Consider the following 17,159-nt stretch of genomic DNA (forward strand, 5'->3'; position numbering starts at 1 on the left):
GCCTGGAGCCTGTTTCCGATTCTGTGTCTCCCTCTCTCTCTACCTCTCCCCCGCTCATGCTCTCTTAATGTCTCAAAAATAAACATTAAAAAAAAAAATTAAAGAAATAACCCGAGTTCCACTGTTTATGACATTTTCATAGAAACCTAATGCAGGTGTACAAATGGTTACAGGGGTCACTGATTCTGAGCTTGGAAACGCACATGGCTTTCAAAAATAAAAACTAAAAAGCATTTCATTAGCACGTGTGACCTTTACATTTCCTGAGGCACATTTATAGCGAGACTGATCCTGAGGCACCCGGGGTGAGGGGTGGGTGGGCACAGGGGAGGGGAGGCAGCATTCACAGCCGGCAAAAATACCTTTGAACCTTGCTTCCACACGCCCACTTGGTTGGTCTCTGGGCCCAGTAAGTTATCGTGTTGCGACTCCTATTCGTTTTAGAGACAGTGACTTTCTCAGACAATAAAATGAGAAATATTAAAGACTCAGGGCGCCTGGGTGGCTCATTCAGTTAAGCCTCCGACTTCGGCTCAGGTCATGATCTCACGGTCCGTGGGTTCGAGCCCCATGTTGGGCTCTGTACTGACAGCTCAGAGCTTGGAGCCTGCTTCGGATTCTGTGTCTCCCTCGCTCTCTGGTCCTCCCCTGCTCATGCTCTCTCTCGCTCTTTCTCAAAATGAATAAACATTTAAAAAAAAAAAGAAATATTAAAGACTAGGATTGTATAAAGTGAAGAATTCACATTTCCAAAACATCTTCATTTAGGAAAGTTATCAATACTCCTCCCCCCTCCAAAATCCTGAAATCCTATCCTTTAAATTTTTATCATCATGTAGAAAATTCGGATTTCAAAAGCATGCAAGCCAAGGCCCCAACACAGAGACAAGCCTCCTGTCCTAGCCTGGTCCGTCAGACCACAGAGCATCCCAAGGCTGACACATGGCGGGGTGTGCTACCCAACACCTCACAATCCGCCCTTTGACCTGGGCCCGTCTGTGGCTCAGAAGGAAATTCCAGAGACATGACTACAATGTCCCAGCACAACTCACTGTTGGAGCGTCTGCTCCTGGGGTCAGCTCCACACGTCACATCCCTCCCTCGTTCCTCTGAGAGCTTCCTCTCGGACTGACGAAGCCCCAGCGACCCGGCTCAGGTGCCAGAAAGTCACAGGATCACAAAATCTCAATGATCCCAACACTGTCACCTCCAAGAGACGAACGAAGGCGATACTTTCACGGCGGCCTCAAGAAACGCAGCTCACCGCGAACACGCAGACAGAGAGGACTTCAGGCAAACTAAAATTTGTGGAAAATATGCATACATTTGCTGATGCTCACACTTAACCTGTAGCATGGAAATGCCAGAGACAATTAATGATTATAATGTAATATTATAACAGGCCTGGGGAGCCTCTGCCCATAATCTTTAAAGATTAAGGGTATTTTGCCCAGTTTTATCATCCATAATCTCCTCTCCCCCATCTCAAACCTACCTTTTCTGTCTTTAAGTGACATCATATTAAAATAACACAGCAGTGGAAGGAGACACAAGGTGACAAACACCAGAAGTCTGATTCAGAGAGAATGACCTCGTCCCTGTTTTGCCCCCTGTCCTCTGGCAAACTGTTTCCCCTCCGCCTTGACCACAAGGTGGACTGAAGAGAAAGACACACACAGGCGTGTCCTTGAGACTCTTGGCTGCAGAATCCAGTTGTAACCTCTAAAACCCAGATGAAAGTGATTAGCGAGGGGCTCTATTACAAACAAATTCACATGGCAATGCGACGGATTATGAAAGCTGCACTAGCCTTGCATTCTTCAAAGCTCAACCTCCCACACGTTTGCATTTGATGAGGGCACAAGCTGGTCCAATGCTTTACCAGAGGTCATCTGTAAAGCATGTTTTTTAAGAGTCTTTTTTTTTTTTAATGTTTATTTATTTTGAGAGAGAGAGCAAGCACGAGTGGGGCAGGGGCAGAGGGAGAGCAGAGAGGGTCTGAAGCAGGCTCTAAGTCGACAGCACAGAGCCTGACGTGGGGCTCGAACTCATGAACCGTGAGATCATGACCTGAGCCGAAGTCAGACACTTAACCGACTGAGCCCCCAGGCGTCCCTGTAAAGCCTGTTTTAAGGCCACAGTTGCTCAGATCCTGCTTCTGCCTTCAGCAAAAGGAATGGGGTTTTCTCCGCGGGAAAACAAGTCATAGTGCTGCGGGTGCGCTTAGGGCTTGAGGGCAGCCGCTCGCTGCTCTGGGGTAGACGGTGCTAACTGCTCGCTGCTCTGGGGTAGACAGTGCTAACCCGGACTCTGCCACCCAGAGGACCAGCGTCGCGTGTGATGGAGCCACAAGTCCTACAGGACAAGCCATCCCCATTCTCCCCAGGTAGTGCTGCAGGGCAGAGGCTCAGGAAGCACTAATGTTCTCTGGGTCTGACGTTTAGAAGACGAGGAAGTGGACCCAGACAGTTAAGCAGTGAGGGCAGCCAGGAAGCTCCACTGCTGGGCTTGGTGATCCCGGTGAAGAGGAACTCTGACCCAGAGTGAAGCTGTGGGCTGTGGAGAAGGAGGGAGGGAGGAGGGAAGGAGAGAAGGAAGGAGGGAGGAGGGAAGGAGGGAGGGAAGGAGGGGGGAGGGAAGGAGGGAGGAGAGAAAGATGGAGGAGGGAAGGGGAGGGAAGGAGGGGGGAGGGAGAGAGGGAGGAGGAAAGGAGGGAGGGAAAGAGGAAGGAGGGAAGGAGGGAGGGAAGGAGGGAGGAGGGAAGGAGAGAGGAGGGAAGGAGGGAGGAGGGAAGGGGGAGGAAAGGAGGGGGGAGGGAGAGAGGGAGGAAGGAAGGAGGGAGGGAAAGAGGGAGGAGGGGAGGAGGGAGGGAAGGGGGAGGAGGAAAAGAGGGAGGAGGGAAGGGGGAAGGAGGGAGGAGGGAAGCAAGGGAAGAGGGAAGGGTACTCTTTCCACCTTCCAACAAAACACTGCAATTGGAGGACAAGCTACTGACGTGGAGGCCGGTACGTCGCAGACTTGGAAAGACAAGGTCCCATAGGCGCGACCGACGGGCCAGAGCGGGACAGACCATCCCCCTCGTCTGTCTGAGGCCAGCCCCTCTGATAGACGGTCAGGAGGAGACGGACACCGGGAGCCCGGAATGCACGGGCCCCACGGTTAGGCCCTGCACTGCAGGTCCCCAGCTGGCGAGCAGGGCAGAAAGCTGGCTTCGGTTACCTTCGGCGCAGGGGAGGCGTCCGGCGTCCCGGAGGGCAGCAGGCCTTTCTGCATTCCCCTCCCACCGATGCCTCGAGAGCAGTAAGCGGACTGTCTGCAGGCTGGTGCTTTCTGCCAGACCCAGGGTCCCGGACGCCCCGCGCACACACAGAGACTTGATCCTACCCGCCCTGGGCTGTGAGATTACTGCCATTCCTGTTAGTATTTGCAGAGGGGGCGGGAAGGGTCCAGAGCCTACTCCCGACAGAGGAAAGGAGCTGGGGGTCCCGGGCTGAGCCAGCTGCCAAGACACCGCGATGACAAAGAGCCACGGTCACACTTCTTACCAGTGACCCCTGGCTGGAGGGAGAGACGGACATTGGCTTTTGCTCATTCTTCCAGACCCAGCTCTGCGGACGCTCGTGCTTTCCCCTCGCCCGCCCCGTCCGGCCGCTGCCCCAGGCCTGAGGCACCGTGTCTCCCCACCCCCCACCCCACCCCCCCCCCCCACCCCCCGTCGCCCTGCCCGGTCTGCTCCCCAGGGCACACACCGCCAGGCCGCAGTCTGCAGCGTTCACGGAGGAGACGAAGGTTCTTGCACCTGTTTCTCTGGGCAGGTGCGGGGTGTTACTCTTATGCACCATTCCCAGCACAGGTGTCCATGCAGACGTCCTCTCTATGCGGCCGAGCAAGGTATTAACCCCGAAGAAACAAAAGATGCAAAGAAGCAGTAAGAACCTACCTACCCAGCTAACATCCCACCGTAAGTTAAGGACAGACACCAAGAAAATCACAGGTGTTCTGTGTCGTGTTGCATTTGGCTCTTGTATCTTAGTGGTGGAGTCTTGGGGTAGAATGGAGATGCTTCTCCCAAAGCAAGAGTCAAATAACTATACTTCTTTCACTTTGATGACTGTACTTAGAATCTTTACAGTAGAAAAGGAGGGTCGAGGAGTCAGACAGGGACCCCAGACACGAGGAAAACAGTTTTTGAAAGTTCAGAAAAACAACAACGAAAAGGTTGACTCTGTGGAGCTAAAAGGATGTAGAATGGAGACTTAACAAGTAACAATTTCATGACATAAAAATGAAATTGGAGGAAAGCGTGAAGATGGAGACATCCAAAGAACACAACGTATCCACAAAGAGAACTCCCGAGATTTGGGTACAACATATACAATGTGTCAAGGGGGCGCAGGGCGACTTTATATCGTGTACAAACAGGAGGAATATTTTCAGTGTGTCACAGACGGACAGAGGCGGAGAACCCAAGTTGACATGCAAAAGAAGGAAAGCCTAACAACAATCAAAGAGCTTTCAAAGATACGTTGAAAGCAAGACGAGGGGGGAAAGTAGTGTTTTCATGGTCTGCAGCCAATGGATTTTTGTGCCAAGACGAGCCGCTCAACGACTTACTACCCAGTTCTGGGTTCGTTTCAACCTTCTCAAGCAAGGAGGGAAATGGTGGGGCTAGCTAATACAACATAAACTAACTGCACCTCTGGCCCTGAAATAAATTCCACGTGGTTCATAAAGGTAATGTTAAAAATAGGTGATTTATTTACGAGGGCTTTCTGAGCATGAAAGCAATGTGTGAGCTCCAAGGGAAAAATGTATATATTAGACTAAAACACGTCATTTAAAAAAAGAGAAGTAATTTTACTTCGCAAACACCCTGAGCAAAAGAAAAAGCAACCGCAATGGGGCACCTGGGTGACTCGGTCGGTTAAGCGTCCGACTTCGGCTCAGGTCATGATCTCACGGTTCGTGGGTTCGAGCCCCGCGTCGGGCTCTGTGCTGAAAGCTCGGAGCCTGGATCCTGCTTCTGATTCTATGTCTCCCTCTCTCTCTGCCCCAACCCTGCTCACGCCGTCTCTCTCTGTCTCTCAAAAATAAATAAATGTAGGGGCGCCTGGGTGGCTCAGTCGGTTGAGCGTCCAACTTCAGCTCAGGTGACGATCTCGCGGTCCGTGGGTTCGAGCCCCGCGTCGGGCTCTGGGCTGACGGCTCAGAGCCTGGAGCCTGCTTCCGATTCTGTGTCTCCCTCTCTCTCTGCCCCTCCCCCGTTCATGCTCTGTCTCTCTCTGTCTCAAAAATAAATAAACGTTAAAAAAAATTTTTTTTTAAATAAATAAATGTAAAAGAAAGCAAGAAAGAAAGAGAGAGAGAAAGAAAGAAAAAGCAACTGCAAACTTTGGGGAGAGGGTGACGGCAACTATAATGAGGGGTTAATATATTAAAGATAAAATTATTTCATTAGTAGATAATTACAACGTAACGGGAAGGTTACTAGTACCCTATGGGAAAGAAAATTAAGCTGCCCACGGCTAAAGAGTTCATATGCTATGGCTGGGTAATTTCTCTTCTAGAGAAGGGATGTGTCTCCTTCTCCAGGAAGCTGGAGAGTAATCTAGTGACCCATGCTCATGAGATAAGAGAGGCAGGGTTAAAGGGTGATGTGGGATAATGTCTACCACAGCTTGTGTTCATTCAGCCAGTGTTTATGGTACAGAATTATGTGCAGGGCATCTTATTAGATATATGACGATGCACACGATTTTGTTCCTATGTTTATTGAGCTTCTCTGTCCCACGAGGAAATACCGCAGTTCACCGGTGAGTACGGTGTAATCTGTGTGACAACAGGGTGGGCGTCAGATGTTCTGGGCACAGGTTGGGAGGGACCGTCACTCCCATCTGGGGGGGACTGGGCAATACTCAGGTGAGCAAGTAACATGTGAGCAACGGGACGTCTGGCAGAGGCAGCCTGATGTCAGGAGGCCCGGAATGGGAGAGAAGGGGGTGCATTCTGGAAACGTGGACCGTGCAGAAGAGGTGAAAGCAGAGAGTGGTGGGTGCACAGGGAGAGAGGAGAAAGCCATTTATTTATGCTGACAAAAGGGAGGAGCAACCATATCCTCAATGGCCTGAGGGTGGCTCCATCACTGATGAAATAGTAAGGAGCCACTGAACATCGTGTTCAAATCGATTTAACCCTAACTGACGCAGAAATGAGGGAATCTGCAGTGTTGAGGCTCAGTGCCGCAGAAGATACACATGCGCTTGGAAAACGGTAAGGAAATCCTAGGTATCGGCTGTCTTTCTCAATATCTGCATCACCCCCCCATGACTTACAACCGGACAAAGAAAGTGTGCTGACCAAATTTACAGCTGACAGGGAGGTGTAGATGGTACCTTCAAAATCTAAAACAGCTGGGATCACATCATTCACAGCTTGGGGGTCTGATTCTCAGTTCACATGCTAGAAGCACAGCATCCCGAGTAATGGAATTAGACCCTCCCACACGCCACCACGGTTAAGCCATTTCTGGGAACGTACGTTCATTGTGGGCGCCATATTTTACATGGGAAACGAAGGAAAGCAGAGCAAGGCAAAGAATAGTAACCAGATTGGGTAAAGATCTGGAAATGAGGTCTTCTCAGGAAAACTAAATGCCAGCCTACACGACAAAGATTCTAGTGGAAAGGCTGCACTATAATCTATGGCCCAGGCCAAGACATGGTAGTGAGGGAAGAGGGAGGGTGTCGATTCCATGGAGACAACAGGTATAAATTCGGGGCGCCTGGGGGGCTCCGTCGGTTAAGTGTCCGACTTCGGCTCAGGTCATGATCTCCTGGTTCATAAGTTTGAGCCCCACACTGGGCCCTGTGCAGACAGCTCAGAGCCTAGAGCCTGCTTCAGATTCTGTCTCCCGCTCTCTCTGCCCCTCCCCCACTCACGCTTTGTCTCTCTCTCTCTCTCTCTCTCTCTCTCTCTCTGAAAAATGAAGAAACCCTAAAAAAAAAAACAAAACACACACAAAACCAGGTATAAATTCAACGGGGCATGCCTGGATGTAGGGACTTGCTAATTTAATGATTTCATGCTAATATGATGATTCAATTTAATGATTTAGTGAGGAGGCTGAAGAACTTTGCTTGGGTGGGCAGAAATGGAATCAATGAGCAGAAAAGTTCCAGAAGACACATCTGAATTCAACAGAAGGGAGAACTTTCAAACAGACCGTCATTGCTCAAAATGGAATGGGTGGCCCCGTCATCACCGCATGTGATCAGGAAGGGGCCAGAAGACCTTTAGCCAGGGACGTTGTAGAAAGGATTACTGACCTCCGGGGGGGGGGGGGGGGGGGGGGAGGGGGGGGGCGGGGAGGGGAGGTGGGACTGACATACCCTAGGGTGTTTCTGTGGGTATCTGTGCACACCTACAGACAAGAATTTAAAAAGAAAATTTGTTCCGATAACTCATGTATTATAACACTTCCTGCCACAATATTACATTCGATGAACCAAATATTGGCAACATCCACTCCCTGCTTCACGAGTTTTCTGAAAAACCACGCTACCGACTGGCAGGCACAAACACACTCTGCTTTTTTTCCTACCCATTTCCTTCGTGCAAACGTGCAGGCCAATGTCCTGTGTTTAAAATACAAGGCTGTGTGCAGGGGCTACACGCCTGGTTTTGTATCCATGCACTTGGTGACCAAGAACTTCAACGACGTTTTCTTGGTAACATGATGAATTTGCCTACATGCTCTAATGTCTGATTCAATCTGTCATTTTAAATTACAGATTTTTTTTCCCCCAATTTTTCCTTATTGTGATTATACTGTGATTAGCGGGATGAGACAACACGATTTACGACTATGGGTCTTACGAATCACATTTTTACCGTACGCATTCTGTTGACATTAAAATGATATTACCCGTGTGACTGACACAGAATGACAAGACTGTCCGAACAGGCGCTCAGCACCTATTTTTACACGAATTCCTAAACATATATTCACACAACATATATCCTTACGTATTTCAAGGGCAACCCCCAAATACAGGTACTATCTGCCTTCAGTGAGACCAGTTTTGATTTGCCTGTTCTGTAGACACATAGCCCAGAACCCAGGCTGCGGAATACACGCACTCTTTGTAGCACGTATGAGCTATAGGGCCACGTGTCAAATGACCGTGGCCATCACCGGTAGCTGGGGCGTCTTGCCACACAATTTGGAGGCGGGTTTTCCTTCGCTTAAACAATGCCCTTTGTTAATGACACGCAAGCTCTCCGTTATCCCCGGGGATGTAGGGGACGGACGCACGATTTGGAGACCACCTGTAAGACACTGCAATTCTATTCTTAGGTCTTTGGAATTCCCCTCTTAGGGGACTCTTGCAGCACAGGGGGAGAAGGCCACCTAAGAAAGGGACATGGCCACCTGCTTTCACAGAACCTGCAGGGGACACGAAGCAGCCACTTGAGCGCCTGTCGTGCTTGAGTCCAGGGGCCCAGGGCTCAGATGTCAAGTCCTCCGGGCTTGGAAGGAAGCATTCCAGCCCAACAGCCGGCCCTTTTGAGATTCATGCTTAGATCAGACCAAAATTGCAGGAGCATCGCAGCAGAGCACATTGAAAGGCCGTGGATGACCCCGTCTGGAAAGCCACAGTCCCGCAGGGGGGGGGGGGGAGGGTCCCAGCTCCCGGAGATAACAGCAAGCCTTCACCACCACCCCCCCCCCCCACACCCCCCTGCCTGCCCAGATGCCCCAATAAAGAGCTGAGTGAGGGGAGAGCTGAGGAGCTCTGCTTGCATTCAGGGAAGTTTTTGCAGCTACCTTTGACATCTCGACCGGGCAGGCGATCCGGGCTGGAGGCTGCGGCCTGGATATTTACATAACGGACTTGTCTGGAAAGGACTGTGCTGGAGACGCCTGGCAGAGACTCCTCGCACTCGCTCCAGCTGCACTGGCGGCTCCCTTCCTCCGTTCATCTTGTCAGAGGTTTCAACACTGCCTGGCTGCCCCACGAACCACCCCAGACCCCGCTGGAGACCTGCTCGTGGGGCTCCTCATTCTGCTGCCCCAGCACCGTGCACAGGACAAGTTTCCAGAACCACTGCACTTCTTCCCCATTTAAAACTGGGGGTGGGCGTAAGGCCGGGAAAGGAAGGGAAAAGGGGGCGGGGGAGGGAGGGAGAGGATTCCAAAACCAAAGAGGAATTCCGCACCCCCCCCCCCCTTCCTTTTCACCCACGGTCCCACAAGTCTCTCAGTGGAAAAGCTGTCACAGGAAATGCAATGCCTTAAAATGCAATGGCCGTTTGGCAAATGGTAGATCTAAAAATATCCAGGGTGCATATCATTAGTGAGTAGTTACAGAAGTAAAGACGTTATGTGTATCTGTTAGTCAAATCAAAAGTTCTAATTGGACACAGAAACAATTTCTCAAGGCTTTCGGCAGGAGGTAATTATTGTGTTGACTACGCACAGAAAATAAGGACGGAGCCGAGCCTGCTGTTTGGGCGGCTTCCACGAAAGAAGGAACGAGGGACATGTTTTTTGCCTGTATCACAACGGATTAAAAGATGCAGGGCTCCTGATCGTTCCTCTTTCCTGATTTAACCAGCAGTCCCAGTAGGTCAAGTGGCCTACATACGTCATTTCAAACCCTCTGGACACCAAACTTGAGTGTACTTTCAGCAAACACTTTAGAAAAGGCCTTGAAATGAGTTTGTGATTGGAGAACTGTGTAGGGAGTCTGGATGCTACAAAAGAACAAATACAGGAGGCAGGGGGAGCGATTACATCTTAGATCCTTCACACTTCCTAGCATGGAGCTTTAAACACAAGAGTCTCAGTAAACGTGACTGACTGGAAGCAGGGAATTACAATTCTGGATCATGGTGATGGCTTCATATGACAAAACTTATCAAACAAGGGGGGGGTACAGTCGGTTAAGCACCCGACTCTTGATTTCGGTTCAGACCAGGATCTCATGGATCATGGGATCGAGCCCCACATTGGGCTCCAAGCTGACAGCACAGAGCCTGCTTGGGATTCTCTCTCTCTCTGCCCCTTCTCCGCTTGTGCATACACACACTCTCTCTCTGTCAAAATAAATTTAAAAAGTTAAAAAAGATGGGGCACCTGGGTGGCTCAGTCGGTTAAGCATCTGACTTCGGCTCAGGTCATGATACCGCGGTTCATGAGTTCGAGCCCCGCGTCGGGCTCTGTGCTGACCGCTCGGAGCCTGGAGCCTGCTTCGGATTCTGTGTCTCCCTCGCTCTCTGCCTCTCCCTTGCTCATGCTCTGTCTCTGTCTCTCTCTTCCAAAAGTAAATAAACATTAAAGAAGTTAAAAAACAGAACAAAAACAAAAAACAAAAACAAAACCTTATCCAATAGGACCCTTTAAATGTGTGTTTATTGCATGCCCGTGGCCCATCAATAAATGTGATTACAGTGTGAGGGTTAGAGATACTCCTCTCACACATCAAAAAAGAGACAGACCCTCAGGAGGATGTGGAGAATTCCAGCTGAAGCAACACACCATAACAGAGTTCTTCACACCTTAAGGAATTACTTCATTTTTTAGAACTTATATTCTTTTCTTTTGAAGTTTGGTGCTTATGGTTTTTCCTCAGATCTCGTCTTATTCAGGACTGAGGCCTGGCATCATCTCACCTCATCTCTAGGTGGCTGAGCTCCAAGTCACCGGGCTTCCTCCTTCTGCAGGCTTATCTAGGATTCTGTATAAACCTGCCCACTCAATGTCGCCGTGTGGCGATCTGGAAGGCACCTCAAACTCCACGTGTGCCAAACAGGACTGCTGACCTATCCTCCTCCCCAACCCACCCCCATCCACGGCTTTCCCCTGTCATGTACCAGCAACTCCAGCACCAAGCTCTGCTCCTTGGGCCCCAGTAGTGGACTTCTGTCTTGCATCCCACATCCTACCCCCAACCCACCAGAAAATGTCGTTGGTTCTCTCTAAAATACCCAGACACTGAACACTTCATCATCATTTATCACCTGCCTGATTCTTGTAACTGCCACTCATCTGGCAGTTGTCCTGTGTCACCTCTGCTTGGCCTCGCAGTCTGGTCCCCACACAGCACCATAAAACTATCCCTGTGCAGCCCAGGTGGGGCCATGGTGCTCCCCAGATCTGCACTCTCCAATGCCCCCCGCCCCTGGTTGCAAGCTTTCGAGGCCCCACGTGATTCCGACTCTGTGTCTCCTTCACTCAGTCTGCTCTTCAACAGTCATCTCCTTACTGTTCCCTCCATGTCACTCTTTCCTCCCGGGGCCTTTGACGAGCTCCCACACCTGCCTAGAATGCCTCCCTCAGACACTCCTGTGGCTCCAGAACTATAGGAAATAAATGTCTGTAGTTTATAAGCCACCCAGTCTACGGTATTTTTCTGGCAGCCCAACCAGACTGACACAGTGCGTGAGAGTTAGCGTAAGAACAGAAGTTTAAGAGGGGTGCCTGGGTGGCCCAGTCGGTTGAGCATTCGGCTTCGGCTCAGGTCCGATCTCACGGTTCGTGAGTTCGAGCCCCGCGTCGGGCTCTGTGCTGACAGCTCGGAGCCTGGAGCCTGCTTCGGATTCTGTGTCTCCCTCTCTCTCTGCCCCTCCTCAGCTCACGCTCTCTTTCTCAAAAATAAATACGCATTGGGGCACCCGGGTGGCTCAGTCGGTTGAGCGTCCGACTTCGGCTCAGGTCGTGATCTCACGGTTCGTGAGTTCGAGCCCCGCATCGGGCTCTGTGCTGATGGCTCAGAGCCTGGAGCCTGCTTCCGATTCTGTGTCTCCCTCTCTCTCTGCCCCTTCCCTGCTCATGCTCTGTCTCTCTCTGTCTCAAAAATAAATAAAAACATTAAGAAAAAAAAATTTAAAAAAATACGCATTAAAAAAAAAAAAAAAAAAGGACAGAAGTTTAAGAAACAAGGAGCTTCCAGGCTGTGGTGGGTCCTTCTGGTCCATGCGAAGCCCTGTGGTTTAAAGGAAATGCAGGCGGGAGGGGGCAACAAGGGTGGGGAGGTGATGTGTGGGTGCTGCAGACACAGGCACACATGCACCAAGCTAGGAAGGTGGGGAAGGGGTATGCTGTGACGATCTTGTGATAACCCAGGAACAAAAGGGGAGACGCTGAACTACAAGTGGGCACCTCACCCCAAAAGAATCTGGGGAGGAAACAGCTGAGCAAGGCGCTGGACAAATTTACTGTAAAGGCTTGAAGAGCTTAATACTAGTAATGCATCAAAGAGGAAGAGTGAGGCAGACTAGTGACTCATCTATCACAGGACAATGGTTGCCGAGCCTCGGAGGAGGAGGCAGAGACTGGTGGTCCAACAACCACCGGTAAGAGGGGAAACTGAGCAAGGCCTTTGCGAACTCTGGAAGCTCCTTTAAGGAGTCAGATTTAGGGGAAATTGATCAACAGCCAAAGGGAGAATCAGCGTCTCAGTGAGGGTCTCAGGACAAGGGCAGGAGCAAGTGCTGTGTGCTGTCTGCCTCCTCGCTTACTCATCAGCAGGGAAACGGCAGGGACATAAGTGTCCTCGCTCACGTCCACCTGTGCTACATGCAAATAAGCACGTGGGCTCAAACACCGACTTTTCTCTATTTCCGTTCGACAAATGAAAACAATAGTATAAAACTGACAGTTCAGGGGCGCCTGGGTGGCTCAGTCGGTTAAGCATCCAACTTCGGCTCAGGTCATGATCTCGCGGTTCATGAGTTCAAGCCCCATGTCAGGCTCTGTGCCGACAGCTCGGAGCCTGGAGCCTGCTGCGGATTCTCTGTCTCCCTCTCTCTCTGGCCCTCCCCTACTTGCTACCTCTCTCTCTCTCCCTCTGAAAATTAAATAAACATTAAAAACAATTTTTAAAAAAAACCTTAGAGTTTACGGGATTTTTCAGTCGGGTTTTGTCAGTTCCCTAAGAGTGTGGTCAGTTATGGTGGCAAGAAGAAAAGAAGAGTCTAGCTGTAGAAGAAACAAAACAAAACACTATGGTTTTGGATATTGTTCTTTGAGTATTTGCATATCTCTCCCAAGTTTGAAGTTCTACATCTCTGTGTCTAAAGAGGCACAAAACCTCTATCGACTAAGTCACAACCTTAAGAACAGGATGGCGACACACTAAATTGTGGTGGGTTACAGAATCCCTATTTTCCACCACAAAGAAAGAAGGAACCACAAACAAATGCCAGCCTCTGTTTTCTGGCTCACTCCACCTTGTCCAGGCAAACTATTCCCATAAGCTGCCCCTGAGGGTTCACCTAAAATATATCCTTGTCCTGGATCTGGCTATAATGTTCTATAAATAATACCTCCCTTGTTTCTATATTTATTTAATGCTCTTATTCTGCTGCCTGTTTAATCTGTCTCCAGAAGATGGACCATCTCTCATTCTGATTTATTTTATGTAACACCAAGAAGGTTATTAAGTGCTTAAATAATTTCTGATGGGTATTATGCAAATTGGTATGTTGATTTCTCAGGCTACGGAGGAACTCCCCGTATTTGCAGAGTCCTGGGGTTGTGGGTGCCGAGAGAAAAACTCCCACCAGCATCTAGCACAGCTCAGGTTCTAGGCTTCTTTCTGCCATTAACGCCCTGCATTAATTACCTGAGTGCTACATCAATAAGTAAACAGCAGCTGGAAATCTTCCTAATTAATGGCAATGAATGGGAAGTAATCAAAGAACGTCACACAGTGATCCGGATTTTTGCCTTTGTTGTGTAGAAAAAGACGGCATTACCACCGACTGACATAACCTTTGTAATTCTTGTTTTGATTCTCCTAGTTTTCTTTCTCAAGATAAAAGCCCTTTCCGATCATTTTTGAAAACTGAAGAATTCAAATCCGCTTTCTACTTTTTGGTGTAAAGGAAGAATCATCCCTCTTCTCTTCCTTCCCCTCCCCCAACCAACCCTCACCATATTAACTGTTCCAGGACCTTCCAGAGATAGAAGCAAGTCAAACTGGGGCGGGGGCGGGGCGAGCAGGGGGAAGGATACAAAGACAAAATCACTTCTCTTAAGAGAGTCATATTTTTGTGCTAGTCGTTCCATAGATACTGTTTCACGGGTTCCTCTGAATGTAACTTTTCTCGTCAGTAAGAAAACTGCAGCTCAGAGAGATTCAGTCATTCACCCAAGGCCTCATGGCTAGCAGGTGGCAGAACCAGAAGTCACAGCCACGCTGGATAACGCCACGGTTCCTCTCTCTGGCCACCATGCCTCCGTGCATCGTCTAAATCCTTGTCAGGCGACGGGGCCTCTAGTCTTAGCACTGTAACTGAGGCCTTCGCAGGGTCCCTGAGTATCTGGAAACATCTCCTCATCTGTTCAAGGAATCGATATGCCCCTTCTCATTCCTAGAACTCCATCTCTCTGAAATCTTTGACCTGACTGATAAGCCCCAAATCTCACACATGCCTGGTTCACAGCCTGCCCTGCACATTCAGGGTGACGTCAGCCCCTGCTGGGTTGCAAGGTTCGAGGCCTCTGCCCTCAGGCCGGGACCTCCAGGCTACATCTGTGGTACTGGTCACTCTGTAGTTACTCTGTTACAAAACACTCAACCATCCCAATAAAAGGGGATTGAGAATGCAGAACACTGCTCTCCACTGTGTTCAGTTCCACTCTGGTTCTTGTCCTTACCCTCCCCTCTCTTCTGCGCATGCACGCTCTCTCTGTCTCTGAGCCACGGAGAAATGAGTATCTGATACTTGGGGGGGAGGGGGCATCCAGTGGGAGTGGAGAGATGGGTAAGTGAGCACTGCATTCCCCAGCTCGGTCTGTAGGTAGACTGCCCAGCTCCAGATGGTTCCACACTATTTGGTTTCCTAGTTTGGGTTTGTTGCATCTATATACTTGTTCACAGGCATGTGGTGAGAGCATAATTGTGCATTTTATGGTTATGAATGGCACAGCCTGGCAAGGCTCCGACCATCATTTCCATTCGCTGTCATGCATTATCAATCTAATTCCCCATTACACGCTTTTTTTTTTCATGCATTCCTCATACAGCAAGGACAAAGAAAGGCGAAAGCCGTGTAAAGGAGACTGAGTCACCAGAACAGGCTAGTTTTGATGGAAACTAGGGAGTTATAGCCTGAGGTTTGGGGGGGAGAGCTTCTGGCTCATTTGAAGTGAAAATTATCATTAAAAGGTTTAGGGTTTTGCATCAGTACCAAGACTTCTAGCCCTAAGGTTGGTAAGGCATTACCAACTGTGAAAGAGGGGCCACACCACGGTGCAGACTAAGACACTGTTAGACACGGGATGACACAACAGGGTACATTTCACTTTAGACCAGCGGGCTTTCTAGGTTTCTAAGGATGCCTAACTGTCTCCGTGTGGGAGCACAGTATGATACATTCCCTCAGTGATTTACTTACTCCAGGAGGACCCACTGAGTGCCCATGATGATCAGGGACTTAAACACCATGAGCATACGTGAACATAAAGTATACAGTAACCATGGACAGGCAAATGACTGCTAATAAGAGGGAAACCGGAAAACACGTGTGAATGTCGTCAGAGTTCAGGGGGACGAGTGTGCATGGACAGATAATCTCGACCGCGGACTAGTTTCTTCTTGTACTGCATCATGGAATGGCCAGAGTTTAAAACAAAAAACCAGAAACCACCACAGATAGAGACCTGCCTGCCTAACACGCTAGATCCTAGATAACGCACGTCCAAATGAGACTTAGCTCTGCCTGTATGTACTCACGCAGTTCCCAACGGGGCTACCACCTTGATTTTTATTTGGTTATTTTCCTTGATTATTATTTGGTAGTTAACGAGGCCACTGAGCTGAACCAGATCCCCTATTCCTTTATATTCTTCACATTCTTTCCAATAACCATGGTCTTTATTCTTGGTAGTCATTTCCATCTTCAAAGAGAAGAGCATTTCTCTTTGGGGGAAAATACCTAATTTCCACTGATACAATTAAGAACTGAACACACACACACACACACACACACACACACACACACACACAGACATACTCCCTCTCTAGCACCCCAAATAGGCATTAGTGCAGTTCATTCAAAGAGGCCACCGCTCTGCTCATGTGAGAGGACGAGAGGCATAATGATGGGTATTTTTAAGATGGTGCTTTTAGTGGTGGAACCGACTGCCATAAATGTAAGGGTGTGGTTGAATCACTCTTTATAAGAGAAAGACACGCTGATCTCTCGGGACAGAGGAAAGGGTGGGAAATGATGGATTTAGGGAACCAGAAGGAAACTGCTGGGGAGAGAATGTTTGATAAGCCGGATTTATGCTGATTCAAAAACTTCTTGCAGGACAGAGTACTGAAACCAGCAAGTCTGCATGTGCAGCAGGGGAGCCTGAAGCCCAGAGCTCCAACAGCTACTGAACCAGCCTCTGAGATCAGAGGTCTTGGGAAAAACAAAAACAGAAAATACCAGCAGGGTACTGGGGTCTGATTAGGGCTCAAGAGAACACCACCAGGTAAAAGACTCAAATCCCACCATTCCCCGACAGTGGCCAGGTTTCCCCGATTCAAGTCTCTGCTTGTGCTTATTGTAGGACAAGTCCGAGTACCTCTGTATCCTGTGCAAGCAGTGGAATGATGCGGTGACTTTTTCTCCCTTCAACTCCAATGTCCTCTTTTGTTCCATTTGTCACATTTCAGAGGGAAATGGAAATGGGCGGCAAAGAATCGAAGCAGGAGGGTGGAGTAAACAGATACCCACAGCGTCCCGGGGAGGTCGCGAGGGAATGGGAGCCTGCAGCATCTCTGGCTCAAGGGGAATCCAGTTTTTGGAAGTCAGGCTGAATAACCATTGGAAGATCTTTATCCCAAGGGCTTATGTCCCCGTAAGGTCTCAGAAACCACTTCTCATCGAGGTGCTGGGATCTTTCGCTATGCATAAACCTAAAGAGAGAATTTCTGCCACAACTTTTATTGACACATTGGGTGACCTCTAAGAGATAAAAGATGGAAATGAAAGCCATCCCTGAATCCAGACTTATCCATTCTGATACTGTACACAGAGTGAATTAAAATAACTTCAAGAGCTATTTAACTATGATCAGGTCTATTTCTCATTTTGACCTATTAAACTAGAAATGCTCCAGAAGCCGCACTGTTCCTTTTGATTTATTTGTTTATAGA

At 49.2% G+C, this 17,159-nt stretch overlaps 1 protein-coding gene across 13 annotated transcripts in view; it reads right to left on the reverse strand.

Moving 5' to 3' along the window:
- FRMD4A (FERM domain containing 4A) overlaps window positions 1-17,159 on the reverse strand; it is a 608,405-nt gene that overhangs the window by 193,425 nt on the left and 397,821 nt on the right. Inside the window, exon 1 of one of the 13 annotated variants that reach the window (XM_060659580.3) lies at window positions 8,828-9,080. The exons of the other annotated variants lie outside the window; for them this stretch is intronic. Within the exon in view, the coding sequence (XP_060515563.1) occupies window positions 8,828-8,836 (9 nt within the window). The 5' untranslated portion in view covers window positions 8,837-9,080. Of the gene's footprint in view, window positions 1-8,827; window positions 9,081-17,159 lie in introns of those variants that run through there. 13 annotated transcript variants of the gene reach the window in all.

The sequence above is a fragment of the Panthera onca genome, chromosome B4, assembly GCF_046562875.1.
Source record: "Panthera onca isolate mPanOnc1 chromosome B4, mPanOnc1 haplotype 2, whole genome shotgun sequence".
Lineage (NCBI taxonomy): Eukaryota > Metazoa > Chordata > Mammalia > Carnivora > Felidae > Panthera > Panthera onca.